Source organism: Leptosomus discolor, chromosome 5, assembly GCF_034619465.1.
Source record: "Leptosomus discolor isolate bLepDis1 chromosome 5, bLepDis1.hap2, whole genome shotgun sequence".
Classification (NCBI taxonomy): Eukaryota; Metazoa; Chordata; class Aves; order Leptosomiformes; family Leptosomidae; genus Leptosomus; species Leptosomus discolor.
The window spans coordinates 6,126,859-6,149,465 of record NC_141395.1 but is presented as its reverse complement, the minus strand read 5'-3'; the positions used below and the strand labels follow the sequence as shown (position 1 = coordinate 6,149,465).

At 35.8% G+C, this 22,607-nt stretch overlaps 1 protein-coding gene across 1 annotated transcript in view; it reads right to left on the bottom strand.

Annotated features, from left to right (window-relative positions):
- The window catches only part of LRP1B (LDL receptor related protein 1B), a 578,117-nt gene that overhangs the window by 123,135 nt on the left and 432,375 nt on the right, over positions 1–22,607 (bottom strand). The window contains exons 48-57 of the mRNA XM_086465459.1: positions 18,750–18,878; positions 16,078–16,197; positions 14,934–15,047; positions 14,588–14,737; positions 12,233–12,355; positions 10,343–10,462; positions 7,935–8,063; positions 7,182–7,304; positions 2,029–2,169; positions 711–898 (exon numbers count right to left, since the gene is read on the bottom strand). Coding sequence (XP_086321585.1) covers positions 711–898; positions 2,029–2,169; positions 7,182–7,304; positions 7,935–8,063; positions 10,343–10,462; positions 12,233–12,355; positions 14,588–14,737; positions 14,934–15,047; positions 16,078–16,197; positions 18,750–18,878 — 1,337 coding nt within the window. The remainder of the gene's footprint in view (positions 1–710; positions 899–2,028; positions 2,170–7,181; positions 7,305–7,934; positions 8,064–10,342; positions 10,463–12,232; positions 12,356–14,587; positions 14,738–14,933; positions 15,048–16,077; positions 16,198–18,749; positions 18,879–22,607) is intronic.

Sequence of the window (22,607 nt, the reverse complement as noted above, 5' to 3'; positions counted from 1 at the left end):
TCAGAGGTTTGAATAACCTTAGAGCTAAGCATGTTGGATGGATTTTGTTTAGTTCTCAGTGGGCCAATATTCTATGGAAAAGATGAAATTTAATTTTTTTTTTGGGGGGGTGGTGTGCAGTTAGGGTTACTTCAGTTAAAACCCTGAAAAAAATCTCTTTCCTAACCTCAGCTTCTCTTTAAAGGTTAGTGCAGTCAGTAGCTAGGGTTTAGATAACACCCAAAAAGTATTCCTCTCTACATCTCAAGGCCAAAAAGCAGATTCAGGTAATTCAGAGACACCATCACATGCAGACATCTACAGTTTTATTCTGCAACTAAGGCAATTATACTTTGTTTAAATATTTCTACAAGTCTCTCTGACTTGGAAAAAAAATTTGGAGAAAACTGCTATTCCTGCTACTCACTCCTATGTGTTTTCCTTTTTTCACAACTGATTTTCAGTGCTCTGTATACATCAGTATGATTTGTTGTATTTAAAGCATTGTATGTTCTTTTCCATAGGTTTATAGTCTGTATCGTACCAGCTTTTTTATACAATTGGCAATTGTTTGCTTACTGGAAATAAAAATTTGAGTGTTCTTACTACGTTAGGTAAGCTACTTCATCACAAGGAAGTATAACACAGTGGAGTTTTATTATGTGGTAGTTAAGATATAGTTAAGAATTAAGAATTTGCATTATATTACACCACATGTTGTAATTATTCACCTTGTACCCAACAGGAAGATCCTGACAATCCTGAGAACAGCCGCTAACTTTCTTACTGAGGCATTCATTAACGTGGCAGCTTTTCTCATCAGATCCATCACTACAATCTTCTTTGTTATCACAAACGTCACTTTGAGGAATACACTTGCCATTTTTGCACATAAAAAAAGAGCTGTTACATGACTGCTCTGGAAAACAAAAAAAAAGAGAACACAACTTGGGGTGGTCTATTAGTATTCGGAATGAATTTTCTCCTGGATCAGCTGAAATATGTGCTTGTGAGACAAAACAATTGTGTAAAAATTGAATATTGATTTCTTATTGATAGTATTATAATACCTTTTTACTTTTCAGTGTCCTTAAAGGTTATTGTTCTCCTGGAGAATGTGTGAATACTTCAACTTATTACTGCCTCCTACACATTGTTCTCATAAAACTGAGAATCCTCTGCATTATCTCTGCACAAAATACAGTTCTACAGTTTACAACACTTAAAAAGCATGGCTTCTCTCTCTTTTGGAAGCTGAAGTGTTTAGTAACATGACTGCCTGAAATCTGACGCATTCACATGTTTTTTCCCCTATTTGGCAAAACTTGAATACATAATTTAAGCTAAATTCAGGTTCTTCAAATCAGAATTAGAACACTTAAATGTGTCAGGTACGTTGCCTTACCTCAAAGCAAATGAGTGATTTCCATGAAAAGTGGCATAAGCAACTGGGCTACTGCACAACAAACTCACAGGATCTAGACAGAAGAAGTGGTCTCTCAAAAGGCCACAGAATAGAGTGTCACATGCAGACCAGGATTCATTTACCTCTCAAAAACCAGTCACACCTCAGCAATCGTATTCATGTTCGTACAAAAAAAATCAATAAAACCTATCACATTTAGTCAGTAATTTACTAACAAAAATAAACCAGCATTTATTATTTATAGGAAGAAAAACTTCACATCCCCTTTTGTATGATCTACTTCTGTAGGATGAGTACATTAAACAAAGTAAACATTTTTAGGGCAAGCTAGAAACTTTGCAATTATTACATTAATGTCATCTTATTCTAGTACCAACAGAATTTATGCATTAAAGAATTAGCAGCTCTGTTATGCCATAGGAACTGGTGGCTTGAACTTTGTGAACTGAGGTTTTCAGTGCTCAGGACTGACAACTCGTTCTCCCAGCAAAACATAAGGAATATCACCATGAAAGGCCAGGAGATTTAAGCTACGAGGTTTTACATTTGCCTGTCTACAATCCTAAACCATTGCTTTCCAAGCAGAAAGGTCACACATGTTATTCATAAAATTAAATGCAAACCTGAGCTTCTGCATTTTATGTTTATAGGTGCTTCGTCAGATCGGTCTGGGCAGTCAAAATCGCCATCACATTGCCACTGGGAATTTAACAGGCATCTTCCATCAGCACAGGTGAACTCTCCAGGACGACAGTGACGATACCCTAGAAATACAACAATCAATGGCTTCATATGTCGCTTCATACCTTTGACATAAAATTTTGCATACGTGAGGCAATGCAAATAAAAATATACTTTGTTCCATAGAGAGAGACAAAGCATTATATGCTTACAAACGAGCGTCTACCAAGAAAGAGAGAAATCAAATGTGTCTCATGCAGCACAGTATAGTCATGAAACGATTCCCACATATGTAAGACATATTTATGTAGTTCTCAATCATAAAAGAATATTCTTTCAGGTATAATTTAACTTTTTGCTATTGTTAGGAAATAGCTTTCTAACAGATATTTTAGAAATTACTATAACCAGCAAACCACTTTTGTGATACGCTTACTACTATATGCTTTCCCTTGAAAATACGCAGAACACTAACATTATAACTACACTAAACATGTATTATCTAAGACGGCCACAAAATTGGTATAAATAAAATGTATACATTTCCAAAGTTAAGGTGTGTTTCTAACAGAAAATTATAACACATAACGAAGTAAAGAAACCACAGACATACACGGAACGCAGCTGTTTAACCTACAGTTCAAAAACAACAAAGCAGTAGAAAAATTTGGAAGAGTCAGTACTAATTTAGTTTTTTCTATTCAATTCTGAAACATGAAACTTGAAAAAATCCCAGAGGGAAAATCACCATCTATTTGTAAGATATTTACTTGTAAGATTCATTACACTAAACCACCTACTAAAAAACTTCGGTTCCTGTTTGGAAAAGAAAACCGTAACTTTTCCTATATTCTACATGTGTAAAATCTGCCTCAAATAATCTGTAGTCCTTTAAAAGTGCCTTGAAAGCAAGCCTTGATTTAGTTTAAAACTCAAGAAAAAATATAAAGTAAATATGGTTATAAAGTAAGAATTATATATATAGTATATATATATATATATATATATATATATAAATATAAAGTAAAATAGGAACACTTGTTTTGATTATGAAGAATGATTTTGCCACTTCTTGGAAAGAAAAATCTAAATTATGCTGAACTATGTTTAACATTCTTTCCTCTGCAGATTTTAAGCTTCAAAAATTTGATTCTTCTGAGAAATATATCCAAATTACAGAAACTGCTAAAGCTTTAAGTACTGAAGCTGTGCACATCTGAAACGAGCACTGATAACTTTCTAGTCCCTAAAAGCAGAAAGTTAATATTTGTTCTTTTTTCTAATTACTTTATTTCCTGCTATCTAGTAGAGCTTTTTTCTGATAGCAGATGGAAACACAACTGGGATAAGATATCCATCTACATCAAGAGCTTTAAACCTCTTGTATATCCTTAGTTGTCTTCTAGAACTGTATTAATGTACTATTTTCAAAATGCAACATGTTATTACATCAGTTACAAATACTACTTGGAATTCAAGTAATTCTGTGGTCTCCCGAAGGTGGCAGGGTTTTTTTCCCTTTTTTTTTAGATAGATAAGGCTTGAAGGAAGATAGCTTGATATGGGGAAAAAATAAAAGCTTTTTGGTTGTCTGAGACACTTTTGAATGCAAGATTTTACAAGACAACAGCCTTACCTCATGTCTGACAAGTAAGTCATCATCAAAAAACTCCTTACAAACGTGCAGAACAAGGGCTTCTACTTAATACTGTCTCTGCTCTGGAATACAGGACATCAGGACATAAAGAAACTGAAACCAGAAAATCCTGCCTATTCCTGTATTTGTCTTTTGATTAGCCACATAAACAAAGTGTTTCACCTTCTTGATGAAATTTCATATTCTTGAATAGATTTCCTAAAATATATTATTTTTTAATTTTTCAAGAACCTAAGAAATACCTTACAGGATGAGACAGAGGCTCATCTAGCTCAGTGTTCTGACTCTGACAGCAGCAATAGGAGATGCAGTTCAGGGAGAATGTATTTTCATGCTCTCCCCAGCTTGAAATATTGCTATTCTTCTGTTTGCAAGTAGCTAATTATTAATATTTCATTAAAAAGAGAGGATTATATAATGGAATCAAAACTTCTATCAAAGAAATTTTCAAGCATTAGAATGATCATGAACTTTTAAAATGTGTTTAGATGCAAATACTGATACAAGTAAAAAGTGGTTACTTCAATCACCAATCCCATTTTTATCTTATATCTGAATAATACTGTAGAAGAAATAAGAAAATACACCTTTCAATGGCACAGATAGAAAAAAAAAAATCTAGATTTTAAAATGCATTCGCTTAATTCAGCTTTTAGGAATATATTTCAAATCAAATTTCATCCCCTTTAGCGGGCCAGTTGCTGAAGAGTATTTTTTTGTTGTTGATACCAAGATGCAGAGGTCTAGCTCTGGAATCTAACACAGCTATGATGAGGCTGCCTAGTTTGCAGTGAAAGCAGAAATCAAAGTTTAAAATCTTGGTGTTTTACTTTTCCATCCTTGTAAACAACACCTTGACAACACCTTGAAAAGTGTGTTTTGGAGTTTGATTCCTAGTTTCTATGAGCAGCGCCCTTGCTCACAGAAGAATGTAACCCTTTCCTAACGTTACAGTATAACAAGTTTACCACCCTCATCACCACTGAGGTGTGTATTTAATTACCATCTAACAGCAAATTGCATTGTAGCAGTGCAACACAAAACCATCATTGCTGTACAGTTCAGTCAGTAGAAATCAAATAGAGCCAGTGCCTGAAGGCAGGTCCATACTACAATTACATCAGGAGTTTGCACATCCTCTGCTTCTGTTGCTGTTTTCCCCTCCTGTCTCTTTCCCAAAGTCTGTCAAACTATCACTATTTATTTGTCAGCATTTTAAGGAACCATGCGTATACGTGATGCTATAGAAAATTAAATACACCAGCAAGAAACTATAAGCACAAAGAAAGAAATGTGCCTATTTCCAACGTTTGTGGCTGTTTAGCTCTAAATACTTATTTAGGAATTGAAGATTGCTTCCAAGTAAAACCTGAAGGTTCTCCCACTCCCCCTCCATTCAACCTGATCATACAGGGCTAAGTAGAGGAACAAACCCATAATGGGTCACTTTCTAGAAAGGGTTCTGGCACGCATGAACTATTACTAATGAAGGAAATCGTTTATAGTTTAATTACTGTGTGGGTCCACTGTCACGGCCTCCTTTTGGCAAAAGGGCCCAGAGCACCACATCTGTGTGGAGAGCAGTGCTATCCAAAACATCACAGCGTGGGCTGCGAACCTGGCAGGATGGCTACACCAAGCCGGGTTGCCTGCCTGACCTCATGGAGCGCTACAGCCCTCTGCGGGTTAGCGGGTACATCTGCCAGCAACCCCACGTCCCGCGCTGGGGCAGAAGGTCCCATTGCTCTGCGTGTGTCCGTGTGCTCAGAACTTTTGGGCCCTAATTTTAAAGTGGCGTTTCAAAATGCATAAGATCTACCACCAATTGGCAGGTGTGATTAGCCCGCTGTGTTGCTGCTAGTGATGCTGAATGGATAGCTCACTGATTTCCAATTAGTTATCTGGCATTAATATATCAATGACCTGCTTTGAACCTGATTTGTTTTAAACCACACGAACTAAGCAGTGTTTCCCTACAACAGCTTATTGTTGCAAACTGCTCCTTTCAAAACACCGTGTAGTTCACATAAGGGAAAAGCAAACGGAGCTGGCGAGGAAAGGTGTGTTTGTTCCTTTCTTTCTTCAAGGATCCAGAAGTCTATGCTGGCAAGCATGTGGCACAGCAAGGGAGGAACAGTAGAATGCAAGAGCTGGTAATGACAACCCAGTATCCACACTGGATGCATTTCAGGATCTTGACGCTAGCGCTCTCCTGCTGTTGTGGACTTCATGCCCACCACCGGCTGAAGTGTATCAACCAGCTCAGCTTTTTTTTGTTTTTTTTTTGTTTTTTTTTTTTCCTCCTGTCAGTTCACTTGCTTCAACACACTGCATGTGAGCCAAAACGCTGTACGTGGGGGTGAGTGGGAGCTTTGTTTCCAAGGTGCTCTCCTGATGTGGCCTCTCTAATGTCAATGCAGCAGGAACGGCTGATGCCTCACAAGTACCAGCCTCCTTCTGGGCAGCATAGAGAGAAAGGACAATTTGGTGACTGCCCAGTTCACCACAGGAGCAGATTTTTTCCATGTCATAGACAGTTCTAAATGATGTGGATGAAATCTGCTCCTTCTATGACCACCAAACAACTAAGTTCTTATTTGCTACACTATATTATTTTCCTACAATGTTCCATTACAAGTTTGACTCGGACTTTACATGAAAAATTTTGCTAAACACAAATACTAAACATGATTTTTCTTACAATCATTGGACGTCTACTTACATCATTTATGCATGTACACTTCAGGTGGTGTGTACACTAGAAAAGCCCAAAATACATAGCTAGCTATCTTCTGCAGTGGTTCTCATCTCTTGAGCAAATTTAATAGAGTAAATAAGCAATATAGATTTCAACTGCACAAAACCAGGCATGATAACCAGTAATTCATCTTTTTGGACGGAATATTTGCTCTATGTTTTCCATAAATTTTATATAGATGAATGTTTCTGAGTATGGCCTAGATATACTGTACAGACAGTCACATAATATATGAAACCCTAAATTCATATGAATAGTGAAAATTTTAAACATTCACATATGGCTTTAGTTGATATAATTTAACTGCAGCAATAATCATGACAGAAAAGTTTCATTATTTGCTAGAAAAAATGTGTATAGAGACAAAGACAAAAAAGAACTATAAACCAGATATACACAATAAACAAGGAATTACAGACCATACATTTTTAAATTCTGTTAAATGTTATTAGCAATCAACTGTAAGTCACAACTACAGCAAATAATTTGTCACTGTAGCTCCAGCTTGAAGTTAATACCGAGTTGTATTAATTAATGCATAATTTAAAAGTTAACATTAAAAAAAATTTAAAAAGGGAAGAGCTTTCTTTTTCAATAGCGTCAGAGTAAGAGGCCTTGCAGAAGGCCTTACAGTTAGCAGTCCAAAATTTTTCTATTTACTCTACTTTTGTTATACTTGCCACATTCCAGAGATTCATCTGATCCATCACCACAGTCATCATCATGGTCACACACAAACTGTTTGGGAATGCAGACTTTATTATGGCACATGAAAGCATTCTCGTCACAAGTGTTATTAGGAGCTAAGGAAAATACAGTACATAAAAATAAATGAAATTGAGAACAATAAGATACACAGCCATTTCCTTAAAGAAAGATGAAATGAGAAGTAGTTAGTCCGAGTGGATTCAATGAAAATAATCATAACTTTTGAGTCACACAGAGCACCGCACAATTCAATAGCAGAAAGACAGCTAAAGAAGTAAGGATAGCTAAAATCTCATGTAATGCAAGACAAAGGCTTCAGGAGTTGATGCTGTCTACAACTAACCTAAGGTCTGCCTCTGAGGAAAAGGACATTCGGGCAATACAGATGTCCTTCCTATGTTCCCCTGCAGCAGCATTTTCTACAGGAAGAGCCATAAAACTGCATGGTCAATAATGTGCTAATTTTCACTAGTAAACACGCTGTATAACGCCTACGACACGACACCCCCCTGCAATCCTCTATATATTAACAAAACCTGAAGATGTTAGGCTGATTAAAACATTGAAGGATCCTGGCAGGTCTGCTGACATGTGGTTCATCAACCTTCACTAACAATCTTGACAGTATAAGGGCATGATACTACAGACACAAACAGCACCTGCATATTGCAAAGGCAGAAGTACCACGAAAAGAAATACTATATATTTTTAACGTGCAAACCTACCACAGCCTGCTGTTGACAGTTCATCGCTTCCGTTAGGACAGTCTCTTTCACCGTCACAAAGCCAGTGCTGGGGAACACAGGCATGGGAGCCTAAGCAACTGAACGTGTCTGCTGCACAGGTCACTGAACCTGAAAAAAAATTACACGAGTCCTGAACATGTTCTAACTGATGTTTTTTAAGGTAATGAGTAATGATTCAGTAAGAGTTTTCCTTTAAAAATAAGACTAAAAGAAGACCTTATTCTGCAGAGTATGACAAACTTACTGGCTAAGACTGTATTTTACAATAAAATTTTGACAATCTGCTATTTCTTCCATTCTTTTCCTTTTTTCAGTCTCTATTTTCTGCAAGGATATTTAATCTACCACACTTGATGAAAACTGCCCAGCAGAATAACTTCTCAAATAAATTTTGGTCTTCATGTTTGACTGCGTGTTTGGACTGACCAAACAAAGGATCTAGTCTTGTAAACCGCAATCCTTGCGCCAGTGTACTCTGTGCCAGGAGGCTAAATGTATTAAAAACTTGCATGAAGAAGTAGAATGTAGAAAAGAACAAGGTGTAGGTACAGTAGAGGTGGGAGTAAGAAAATACCTGACAGTTCTAATGCAAGTAACTCAGCATATTGTCTATTTGATTTTTTTTTTTTTAACCAGCCTTTTCTTCAGATAAGAATATTATAATATTATATCCTAGGATTAATTTTACTCTGGAAGTAAATTTTTGCACAATCCACCACTTATTTTCTTAGATAAGTTAAACGTACTTTACTAAAAAGGAGACAGTGTATTTTCTACTAATTTTAATTAGAAATAAATAAAATAGTAAAACAAATTAAAAAATTTAATTGTTGCACTATTTATGCAAGAGAGACAACTTTTCTTACTTGTTATTTTTTATACTTCTGAAGTTAATGTTAAACAAATATTGATTTTTTTTTAAGACTAAAAATGTGAAGTCATCTTCATCTCTCTTTCATTCTTGCAATTCAGATCTGCCTCTTAGTCCCAAGAAGAAATACAACCTTAACTCTCCCCTCTTCATAACTGGTGTGGACTTTTCTCTCTTCAAGAGATGGCCTAAAATTTTATTGGTGGGCTTTCTTCTAAGAAGAGATCTACAATGTATTGCAAGTCAAGATACCAAAAGCAGTAATTCCAAACAACCTTAAAAGGAGAAAAAAAACCCAAAAGTATGTTGTAGTGACACTTGGCAGTTTGCTGGCCTTTGTTTTCCATTCCCTTTTTCTATTTTCTGCTCTAAGTTTCCTATTAAGCTTCAGGCCTCGATGCTTTTTAGGGTTTCACGTTGTTCTATAGTAGTCCCAGATGAGGTGCTTGTCCTCTCATTTCACACCTTCTCCTTTCCTACGGGAGAGAGGCAAAGAGAAATCTTCCCTTTCCAACAGACATTGCTTCCAACTCCCCAGTCCTCAGCATGACCTGAACATCATGAGAAATTGTATTGTAGATGGATGGTACCTGAAGACAATGTAATAATTCATGCATATTTTTCCACAGTAAACCAGTACAATTTCCACCTTTGTCCTTTTTATTTGTTTGCATTTCTACATCTATGTTTGATTAAGAAAATACTTAGCAAACCAGAACTCTGAATAGAAGCTGAAGAGATTTCTTCTCTGTCTACTTAACACTTCCTGTAAAGTTATCAACAATATTTCTACTGTGGTATCACACATGAAATAAGGAATAAAGTACTCTTTCTTGAGTAGACTTGGAGTAAGAGGATTTTTGAAAAGGAAGAAATTTATATATATATACACACGAGTGAAAAGTTGGAATTTTAAAAAGAAAATCTTAAAATACAGCATAGATAAGGATGGAACCAATGTATAAAATATCATGGAATTGTGACACTATGACTTGACAATGTGATTTTCCTGCAAAAAAATCACTAACACATTTCCAGTCAACTGAATGCCAGAATGAAAATAAAACTTTCAATTCCTTATGCAATTTGAAGTGTTTGGGAATTTGAGAGGAATATTATGCAATGCTTATGACTGTATATACAAAAATTTAAAGAGAATAGGAAAAAAAGAGCTAGAGAAAAAACCCAACTTTAGTGTCTTCAAGCACCTACCAATGAAATGTAAAACTCAAACAGCAATACATGGGTTTTACCTCAAGGATGGGAACTGGAGAAAGTTGGGTTCTCCTTTTGCCCACGTTGGTGTGCCATATCTTCACTGAGAGACTATACACAACTCATATAGTGCCCATAAAAAGGTATCTAGGTGCTGGTTGGAGGTGGCTGGGGGAGGATATCCTCTAATACCCTATCCTTAAAGCACATGCCCTTTGGAGATTCTGTACTTGTTCCCTTTCCACCACCTTCTTGGATCACTTGGTCTCTGACAATACAGAACTAAAATTATTCTACTTACCACAAATAGCGTCACTCTCATCTAAACCATCTCCACAGTCATCCTCACCATCACAAATCCATTGCTTAGAGATGCATTTGTTTGCAGAGCAAGCAAATTGATTCCATGAACAAGACGAATCTAGGAATGACACCAGGCACTGCATTTGTTAGCTCACAACACCACTGCGTTCCCTGTGTTTTCTAGCATAGGTTAGGAATCTCCACACTGCTCCTTTCTGTCCTCCCAGTTTTAGTGAACCCAAACACTCAAACACATATAATCCTAATCATGGTATTCAGAATGTTTCCAGTTTGTCTAAGAGTTTGCATTCACCCATACATTTATAAAAATAAATAAATAAATGAATAGGAAAACGTTCAAAACACATTGTAATATTTTTAAATATTTTGCTAGTAGCCGGACAACAAATACTTTAAAAACATAAATCTGGTTTGTGTATTTCACACAGATATTGTAACTGCAGTGAAGTGCTTTAGCCTGGTAGTAGGGCAGAGACAGCACTGTCCAAATTTTCCCACACAGCTTTGCTCTTCTTATTCCAGTATTTAACTCCATCTTTAGGAGATTTCATGTTCTTTTCTCTCACAAGAAAAATTGCTGTGTGTTTGCATTTTGTCGTGCCACTTGCACTTCTGTATACATTAAAAATAATGGCATGCTTCTGCATTTCAGTCCGCACAACTGCTCTAAAGAAATGCTATTACTATGACCTTTTCTGAAAACTTCACATTGCTCACTTTTCCCAGACTTCTTTGAGAATAAAATTTATTTTGCTTTTAACTGATGACAACAAATTTTAATATTAACAATAAAAAGAACTGTAAGTATTGCAATCTGAATCTAGAAGTAGAGTTTTGTAGCAAGCACCTCAAAATGAGTAAGAGCAATAAGCGGGGAAAAAAGAATTGACACAACCCCCTTCCCTCTCTCCCACAAAAATGATCTAATAGGTTTTACAGGATTGCGTATGTCTGTGTAATAAAGCCTGGAAACGTAAACACTGAGTTAGGCCTGATGAATGTGATCAGCACAAAACCTCCCGATTTTCATAATGCACAGCGGTTGCTATTTTGAAATTGTAAGATGTATATATGTGATGTAAACTGCAAATCAAATACAGAAGCATGTTCATGGAAACTGGGTCATGAGGGGAGTAACATATAAATTTCGGTCATGTTAATAAGCAGTAAAGCAAAAAAAAAAGAATATAAAAAATTAAGTTTTTTTTTAAAATAGGCAATAGGAAAACTTGGTATTGCTTTGTGCTATTCTGCTACTTTTTAATTATAGAGCTAGTCCATTCAGTTAATTCATACAAATTTAAGTTAAAAGACAAGCTCTCACTATGACCAAACCCAACCTGCCTCGCTCCTCAATTAGGTAGAGTTTAAGAATCTTAAAAGGTCTGAGACAGAATGGACCTTTAACCTATTCACAGTTTATGCTGTATTTTATTCACATCATTTTTGTTGTTACTTTAAATAATCATACCTGTATGGCCTCTGATAAGAATAAATATCTATTTTTATTTCTTAAAGGTATGATTTGGTTACTTCCTGTTGGGATCCAGAGACTGATATGAACTGATTATATCTATAAAACTGTCCTAGTGAGGAGTTACGAATCATCAGTGAAATTAAAGCAATAGAAAAGTCTGTATACAAACATATCTTTAGGTGAAAAAGGTTTTGACAGGGCTTTCATTCTGCCATGAGACAGGGTTTAAGGTATTGGCAGTATGAATTATTAGAGCTGAATCTGAAAATACAGTATGAAAGATCTCTCTCTATGGCTCTAGATTCAGTCTCTGAGATACACACGCACACTTCCTTCTGCTTGCAAAGCGCATTAGCGATTACAGAAACACAAACAAGATAAAATGCTCACCACAATGCAATTCATCTACTCCATCCTCACAGTCTTTCTGCCCATCACAAAGCCAGGTGGTCAGAATACATCTTCCACTAGGACAACCAAAATAATTTTCTTCACATGTGGGTTTGTTTTGAACTGTGACAAAATAAAGAATGTAATGTAAAATGGTCTCTACTAGTATGATTAGGAGCCTAAAACATTTCTGCTAAGTTTCTGAATACTAATGGGCAACCAAGTGTTTATGTCTAAAAATGCAAAAAATACTATTTATATTAAATTGCGTTCATAGCAAATAGTGGTAGCTAAGTAGTTTAGGGAGCTAAAATACTTCATTTATTTAGAGAAGAATCAGAGCACAGCTTCAAACTAAATTAAAAGGACCTATAGAGGAAAGTAGTTCAGTTTACAGGTTTCGAGCTTGGGTAGATAACACTGTTTGTTGTTTTACACCAGCTGAAGAAACTGCCCTTCTCATCTATCCACCGTCACCTACAAGAAACCTAAATGTGGCACGATTTTTGTCACATTCACTGGGATAAGCTACAAATCTGATGCATGCACTGACTAACTGGAGGCATACTGCTGATGTCGGAGCCGGAGACTTAGAATTTGTCACAAATTAAAAAATTCTTCTTCCTTGCTTGCTTTCTTTGTAGAGCGTGAAAGTAATTTAAGATTTTACTTTAATGAATGGTTAGAAAACAGATGCGAGGAAAGAAAACATACCATATATTTGGTTTCATGAGGTAAGCACAAATTCTAGTTCAATGAGTAGCACAGGTTATTTCCAAAATCTCAAGCAAGGTCTTTGCCTGGGAAAACCAAGGCAATACACACTAGTTCCAAGCACTGGAGATCACTGAAGCTCTCTGCCAAGGTTTCTATTACTCCCTTATTGTATTGGGGCTATCGACACTGGTTTTGCTTCTTCCCCTCTCTCTCTCTTTAAAACAAAGTTAAAGTTATATTTATGGCTTCTATAGCTGTATGAATAGAAAAAAAAAACAATAAAGAAAGAAGTGGGATGTCTATGATGACTGGATAGATACGAAAGATTGTCTAAGTACAGCCACTCCTAAATGAATATTTTGCCTTAATTTTCTCTAAGAACAACAACACTGAACAAAGACTGGGGGAATTATCATATTCAGAATAGAAACAACACTCAAAAACTTAACGTGCCAAAGTTGGTCAGTTTTGAATGAAATGACGAAGGAAATCAATCGCATGTAGGTTGAATTGGAATGGTGTTGCTTCCAAATAAAGGGAGGAATGATCCAGACAATTAGTCACACATTAAAATGATGGAAGCTTTTGGCACACATTTGAAAGACAGAATAAAGTAATACAAATAAACGGATGAAGGAATAAAATGCAACATTAGTTTACTTCTGCAACATTAGTTTACTGAAGCTATAGCACACTGCCCTCAAAATCTTCTTTGGTGTGGAAAAAACCAGCCCTATAGACAAAGGAAATACAGTAACTCTAAGCTATTTTGAGCTCAATGAAGTATTATATACAGCAAATCCTAAAGAATTAATAGATAATCAGGAGAATATGAAGATTAGAAAGGAAACTATAATTTAATATGCATCTGGCTTATAGGAAAGATGAAAGTTCTCAGTGTCAGGTTGAATTGACATTAGTGCTGAAGTTCTAGGTTCCTTCTGGATCCTGGTAATATTTTCATCAAGAAAGTTGTCACAAAACATATGAGAATTCTAACTGAAGACTCTGGTGACACACTGGGATTATCACACAGAAAAACAGAATACTAAATGGGAACGAACAGCTGCTGTTAATTACTAGGCAAAAATTGGATGTATTTTAAAACATAAATTGAAAAGTTTTATTTTTACAAATTAATAATATTTATTAATTAGTAAATATTTATTTTTTCTAAATATTAATCCTTAGAAGAAAGAGATATGGGGCACAGGAGGGCAATGACAATCTAGCATGAGTCAATTTTGAAAACAAACAAAAAAATTAAAATGTATTTGCACGGATACAAGGCAAAAGTAAGATTTCATCTGCTCTACTAAAGACTAATATTTTACTCAAATAAAAATGATTAATGACAGACCTAACTTGGAAGAAATAGAAAGCTAGACAATACAGTTTTCCGTAATGCAGTAGTAATTTGTATTAATTTGTGTAATCTAATGAAACACAAAATAAAGACTGGTGAAAAAAATTGCATTCAGCATTATATTAATCTCTATTAAATATAAATATTGACTGAATAAACATGTTGCAACACAATTAGAAAACAGAACCAGAAATATAGGAATTTTTTTTTTAAAGTAATTTTTTATTGTGTTTTGTTTTGGTTTGGTTTTTTGTCTCGTTTTTCACAGTTACCTGGGCATTTCAGTTCATCTGTATAATCTCCACAGTCATTAGATCCATCACATATCCATTCTGGCAGTATACAAAGTGAAGTTGAATTACAGCTAATAAATCCTGAAGATTTTATTCCAAGTTTATAGAAGTAAGCACAGTTTGTATCATCTGGAAAGAGACAGTAAGTTACTGTATCACACCTAACACCGATTGAGAGCCTTATAGTTTGGTTTTCAGGTTTAGCTTGAGTTTGCGCAGACCATGCAGCTGCTGGTACCCAGCTAGTCATGACTATGAATTAACTGCTACATAAAAGGAATAATCATGGAACAGATGCTACGATGAACCACAAACACAAACTTACTGCAGTTCTTTTCATCTGAAGCATCTGCACAGTCAATGATCTGGTTGCACTGTGCTGATTTTCCAATGCAAATCCCATCTGCACAACGGAATTCTGTTGAAGCACATGTTGAATCTATAACATATGGTTATGAAAGATGTAAATTTGTGTACTAAACAGAGACTTCACATGCATATTTTACGCATTATGTTTAAACCTTCTACCTTTTAGAATGAGGAGCTCTGAACACACTGTACCTCCCATAGCTAAAAGTTCAATAGAAATATAAGGTATAATAAACTTGAAAGCATAAGTTTCTAATTTCCAAATACTTTTTGAGCCTAAAAGTCCATCTCTAGATAATTCTATTCAATTTGAGACAATCACCACGTGAAGGAAGAACTTGCAGGCCCACCTACGAATCTCTCCGATTTCGTTCATGTAACACCGGGCTGGGGTTTTTTGCCTGCACGCTTTTCTCTCTACTCATTTTCAGCTAAATGATTAAAACCCATGCCGTGCTTTAAAAACAGTGCTAGTTACTACAGCTACACAGCTTTTAGCTATATACTGTGGAATAATTTCCCCTCCAATCGTTCTGAATTCTAACTAAGGATTTGCGTTGTCTGCTAGCCAGTCTTTATTCATTGGCTGATGCACAGAATATATTCATGTTTTAAGACATAAAACCAATTCTGATATAAAGAGGAGCCAACTCCAGTAAGTTTTGCAAAGGACACAGACATTGCCATGCAGCTGAGCAGCAAAGAAATGGAACACTAGCTACTTCAACGAAGAAACAGTGCAGCAGATGCAGAGAAGAAATCACCCACCTTTCAACCCTTCCGTCTGTAGTAAAGATACTCTCTAATTTACTACTTCACAGAAGCAGCAGCACCTATATTTTCTGAGTTTTCCATAGCCAAAACCACTCTCCTTCTAGAGGACTGTAGGTGTAAACCAAAATCAGTCTTCATATCAATCCCAACATGGGCTTTCTCAAACATACCAGTGTGCACCTGCTTGGTTTTGAATTCCAACAAAAGAAACCCAAGCACCTGTGGTCCCAATAAAGTTACATGCATTTTCAAGCGACTTCTATTTACATGCTAAGTATTTAAGAGAGCAATATTCCAAAATCACCTTGCAAATAACTGTTATTTACCTTTACAGTCAAATTCATCAGAGTTGTCACCACAGTCATTTACACCATCACATACTTTGTGACTTGAAACACAGCGACGATTAGAACATGGCTTGAAGCCCTTCCGACAGCCTCTGTTTTCTGGAAAGTTAAGCACAAGCACATAATTTCATTTAGACACTTGATATGTAATAAAACTAGCTTTACGTTACAACCAGACAAACATCCCAGAAAAACATTTTAAATGAAAATGCATCTGAAGCTACAGGAAAACCCTCAGAAACTGTTCATATATTTTCCATCAGAAGAACTTGGACTGATAAACAGATAAAGAATAATAAATAAAAGCATGATAAAAAACCAAAAGAATAAAAAAAAAAAAAAGAAAAAGGAAACCCTAATTCCCAGTTTTCATTATCTTGTGGTATAAAAATGTGCTTTAAATGTATTTGTTTTGACACATTTTTGTCAGGCACGTGACAGTGTTTGCATATAGCATCAGTAATTCTATGCTATAGAATGAAAAATACCAAATTTGCTCTAAACCATATCAGGAATACATGGAGAGAAAAATAACAAAAAATATCAGCAGAAAAGTTTCTAGACTTCTGAATCCTAATACTGAAAGTGTTCTGCCCAAGTAGGTGCACTATTGAAGACTGTATGAATTTTACCTATGTTGACATGTTTGAAAATTCAGGAACGAATTCCTAAAGCCCTAACCATCGTAGAAGTCATGCCACAATAATAAATAATGTTCATTGGATTAGTTAATTGATAATAATGAGTCTAGCATTCAGTACTTTATCAGATTCAGAAAACAACATACTGTATATGACCTCGTGCACGACAGAACCACAGCTCTGCCTCTTTTCTCCAAGTAAAAAGCAGCAAAAAGTTCAGTACGTTTGATTTCAATAAAGCAAAACTTACACTGCCACACTATAAACTAATATAATGCCCTTCATAAAATTATGTGGCAAATCCACAGAAAGACAAATTGTTGGACCTTGCATTTATATGTAGAATAAAGTCTAAAATAGTTTTAGCAGCTCAGTTATCCTCAGACTACTGACATAAGACATCTTCTCTGGAATGACAAGAAAGAGTATTTTGAGATCCCTCATCCCCTACAACTTTCTCTGTTCCCAGATGACTTTCTCTCTATTCCTTCAGTCTACTCTCCTCTCCTAACAAAGTAAAAGAAACTATATGAAACCTTAGTCTTCCATGAACTGTGAATGAAATAAATGACTAAAATTAATAGTAGAGACAAAGAGGTCTAATCCATATAAAAATATATCTGACTGGGTTTTTTGGAGGTGGTGGTAGTTTTTGTTTTTTAAATTTTTAAGCAATATGCAGACATAAACACAAATATATCAACACATACTTAGTAAGGAAACCTAAGAATGAATTTACAGACGTAAGTCGTTTACTTTTCAGTGCTTTGACCTTTCCCCCCTGGTAACTAGCAGTGCTTTTTATATTCCAGATTCTTATTTCCTTGTCTGATGTGTTCCCTTTCTTCAGAGTCAAACAAACCAACCTCCTTGGTTATCTACATGTAGATGATCTGATGGAATGTTACTGTTAGTTTTACATGACACGATCAAACCGTCTGAAAGCTAACGAGACAAATTGAAGATGAAAGAAAAATGACAAAGTATCAGTTGCTATACTAAGATTGTTGGTGTCAATTTTTTTAAGGAACAAAAAAATTCTAGTTGTTTCTTTTTCCCCAGTATCAGCCTTGGCTATTAAAATGGCAGAGGTAAACTCCAGGAAGTAAAGCAGATACTTTCACCAAACTGTAGAGGTGGCAGGTATAAACACAACGGGTGTGTTTGAAATGACATGAGATTGTTCATTCGGGAAACAGAAGAGATTCCAAGGCTGTGACAGAGATACACAGAACAAAAAGGCGGCCAAGAGTTACAGGCACAGGGGTAACAAGATCTCACTTGACGTGCAGGACCCAAGAACTCACCAAGGTGACTCAGTGATTTGGGAAATTATTTGAAAAGCAGTGTTTTAGACAGTGCAGCAGGCAAACTCAGTTGGACAAAAACAAACCCTGGAAGTGATTCAGTTAGTGATTATTAGGGAAAAAAAAACCCTAGATAAGGATAGAATCCCTTGGGAAAATTATGAAAATAATGAGTAAACATCCTTGTGACTAACTTGTTGCAAGGTGCAGACTGATTGGTATGAAGAATGGTGATACTATAAACTTAAACAGAAAAATTGTTAGAAAGAGATCTATTACACAGCCATTTTTGAATAATTCTATTTTAGTGTTTTCTATTCACAGAGAAAATCTTATTAAATATGGAAAAATAAATCAAAATTGCTAAATTAAAGATGAAAATACTCAATTTCTCATCTTTGCAAAAGCAGCTAGTTGTGTTTTTTCCTCACTTTTGTTTTTGAGACAGAAATATGAGAACATTTGATATGCTTTTTGTTAAGTATAAGTCAGCTAATACATGAAGTTTACAAGGCAAGTATGTTCATATGTTCATATGCTATCCATATAATGTCAGATTTTTTTTAATGTGCGAGTTGGCATTTTCTTCTTGTGCATCTTGGTGAGCAGTTGGTACGAATGAGTAGAAAAGTCACAGAGGAACCAACATAAGCATATATAAACAAAATAAGAATGTGAAGGTGAAACATCTGGAAATACTTACCACAGTAGAAAAGTTTCTCATCAGACTTGTCCTTACAATGAGCAATGCCATCACAAGTCAGCTGATAATCAATGCATTCACCATTCCCACATTCAAATTCAGAATAAATGTTGCAAGTAGAATTTTTAGCTAAAAATAAATCATATTAACATGTAATTTTAATAGCTTTTACATTTAGTGAAAATGAGAAATATATTGGCTGCATTTAAAATATCTCCTACACAGGTTTTGAAAACCTAAGTAGAAAAAATACCACCATGGAATCAGAACTCAAGAGCTTGTACAGAGTGGTGGCCTGCAAGACTCCTATACTTCTCTGTAAATGTGTTGATATTATGCAGGACTGAGGACAGATATCCAAATAGCAAACAATTTTCAGAAATTTTATATTCCGGTGAAATCCAAACCAAGGTAAGAGAGTCTGTAAAAGAAAAATACATAGTGAAATATCCATGAAGGAACATGGATAGACACCTCCCCTGTGAGGACAGGCTGAGAGAGTTGGGGGTGTTCAGCCTGGAGAAGAGAAGGCTCTGGGGAGACCTTAGAGCGGCTTCCAGTGCTGAAAGGGGCTGCAGGAGAGGTGGGGAGGGACTCTTGATCAGGGAGGGGAGTGATAGCACAAGGGGTAACGGTTTCAAACTGAAAGAGGGGAGATTTAGATTAGATATTAGGAAGAAATTCTTTACTATGAGGGTGGTGAGGCACTGGCACAGGCTGCCCAGAGAAGCTGTGGCTGCCCCCTCCCTGGCAGTGCTCAAGGCCAGGCTGGATGGGGCTGGGAGCAACCTGGTCTGGTGGGAGGTGTCCCTGCCCATGGCAAGGGGGTTGGTACTAGGCAATTAAGGCCTCTTCCAACCCAAACCAGTCGGTGATTCTTTGAACATGTAGTGAAGCAACTTAAAGGCAGCAACTCCAATCCATAGACTTTGTAACTACTGTGCTCAGCTATCCTCTATATCTTAACAGATATTGAAAAAAAAAATCTCCTCGACACAGCATATCCAAAAGCAAGAAGTAAACACAATTACCTAGCAGTTAATTTGAACTCTCAGCTCTGTTTTGTGGCACTGTGCAGCTGCTTAGTACGTACACAGGTACCAGCGTTAATGTACCACATCCCATGTTGAAGATATAGCCTAACACCCAATGAAGAAAATCTGTTTGGTTTACTTATTTATTTTTATTCACAAAAAAATAATTGGTAGACATGTACATTTTTTGTGTCCTCGCTTTCTCAGAGTGGCTGTTTTATCTATTATTTTAGAAGAGAACAAGATGTACATTTAAAATTTACTCCCGCTTTCTCTTGCATATAGATTTTCTGTTAGTTCAGTTACAAACTAAAAAAGCCTCATAGAATTGACACAAAACAATTTGGTCAAGAACTTCATGATAGTATGTGCATTTGCTTCATGCGTTCAATTCTAAAGAAAATACCAAACAAGTGAAAAGAGAAGTATATACAACAGCTCAAGAGAAAGAATAGGGAAATAATATCTAATTATTTTTGGCCTTTTTCTTGTTTCTATTATAATTACTTCAGCACAAATTCAGGAAGAACCAAAGTCTGCTATTTGCAAAAGTCAAGCCAATATAAATTGAAAACATTTCTTGATTTGATTCAAACATGAAGAAATAGATAAAAGTGCTGAAAATACAGATCCTGGACAAGGTGAGATCTGATCTTGAATATGATTTGTACAATTGTTTAAGTTTTAATCAAGTTTATAACAGCAATTGTTTTTCTCTCTTTTCCCTCCATTTTTTAGCATTGTAAGAACTTAGACCTTGGGAAAAGTAATTCTCAATCACATTTGTCATTCATCTAGTTCAGCATCTTAGACTGCAATCTTTAGAGAAAGATGGAGGGGGAAAAAATAATCAAAACATAAGTATAGTATAATCTGCCCTCAGTTAAAGTAACTGCATACCCTTCAAAGATTGTTTCAAACCCCAGCTTTCAGAAACAAAACACTTTAATGCCCTTCATAACTTTGAATTTTACTGAAGCTTTGTCTCAAGAATCTTGACTGGCAGTAAATGATATAGTCTAATTACTCTTTGAAAGGACAGTTAATTCCTTTTCTCAGTTAGAATTGCTAACTTTCAATTTTATTGAGTATCCCTTTCAATTGTGTTATGAAGAAAGAAACTTTGGATCTCACAGCTAAACTATAGTCTGTATCGTTTCCACCCTTCCTGTGCTAGTCAATCCCAACGTTCAATGTCCAAGTCTTTCTGGGTTTTTTTTTTGTAACTAGTAACTCCGATCAACACTTCCTGCAAACATTCTACAAAATAATTTAGACAATGGAATCTTACATCATGATCTAGATGAGGATTTAAACACAGTTTTACCTAAGAGTAATTTTAAGAGTTTTAATGCTTTTGGAAAATAGAAATACCATATAATATTATTAAATACATTATCAGACTTATGAAGTTATCTGATGAACCTCTTTCACGTCCACTGCTGATTGCTACCCCAACAAGGTAAAGACATAGGTGAGAAAGCGCTTTAAGTAAAGGTTCAGCTTCAGTAACTCATCTGATACAGCCCTAGACAGACCCGATTGATGCACATAGATACTTTTATCTATCTCAGTAGTCATTATGACAGATATATGAAAATCATAATTATTACTAAGACAGTAGTATTTTACTACCATAGTAGCCGTTACATTTTTCATCTTGGTTATGTTTTTTTCAACCTCTTTGGGATGCCAGTGGCCATCTTTTTCTCCCACCTCCAAACAAACCAAGAGTTTTATTGCATTCATGCGATGAGTTTAAATCATGACATTTACATTACAAATGAGTTTAAATCATTACAATAACACCCATTACATTTAATGAAGGCAAAATGAGGATCAGTGAAAGGTTTGTCTCCTTACTGCTCCAAACATTATGAATGCCAACTATTCTTTGTATTTTCTCTGATTTTAATTAATCGAGGAAGCTGACATAACTACCCTTACCAAGCACTGAAAAATTTTTAACCTGCTACAATACGATCTTGTCTTCTTTATCAGCCAATTAGGTTTCTGCCCTGCTGTGAGGAAGTAAAAAAACCCACTAGTCTCTTGCCAGACTAGCAATGAAGGAAAAATTCCTTGCCAGATTCAGAGAAGGCGGCAGCAGTTACTTTCAAGTCTTCAGCAATTCCTGTACTTTAGCATAGTCTATCTCATGGATAAAGGTATGGGAGAACGTCAGCTGAGCGAGTGACAGACCTGTCCCACAAGACCAAGTACAGACTGGTAGGCAATGGAACTTAAGGGAATTTTCCAGTTCTAAAAGGTCTCTTGGATGACCAAAATCAGTAAAACCTGACAGAATGGGAGGGTGAAATAAGGTGATTAAATAAGCCTGGTGGTAATATGCCACCTGCAGGAAGAAGAAATATTTGGCCCTAGTGGAAAATATCTTTTTGTAAACTAGTAAAGTCCTAACAAATATCTTTGAACCACTAACAATCAGAATCTTGTCCATACAATCTCAACTGATCACTGGATTCTGTTACTAGACTAAAAGTCTGCTACTTTGAAACACTGTTATAGTTTAAATTAAAATCTTTATTGCTGAAAATCATCTTTAAAATTCGTTGTATCTCAATTATACAGCTAGACAAAGCAGTTTTTGAGTAAGAGCTGTAAATGTAGTACAGGTCAGTTGTACACTACTTTACCACTGCATCTGAACTCTAGACCAGCTGTATATTCCCTGTTGTGAAGGATAAGAGTTTCACCCCTCTTACTTCCATATATTTAGCTACAGAACGAGGTCTTTCTGTGAGATCTCAGTGACTTTATAATGCACTACATAAACACCTAGTTAATAACTAACATGTGTGAG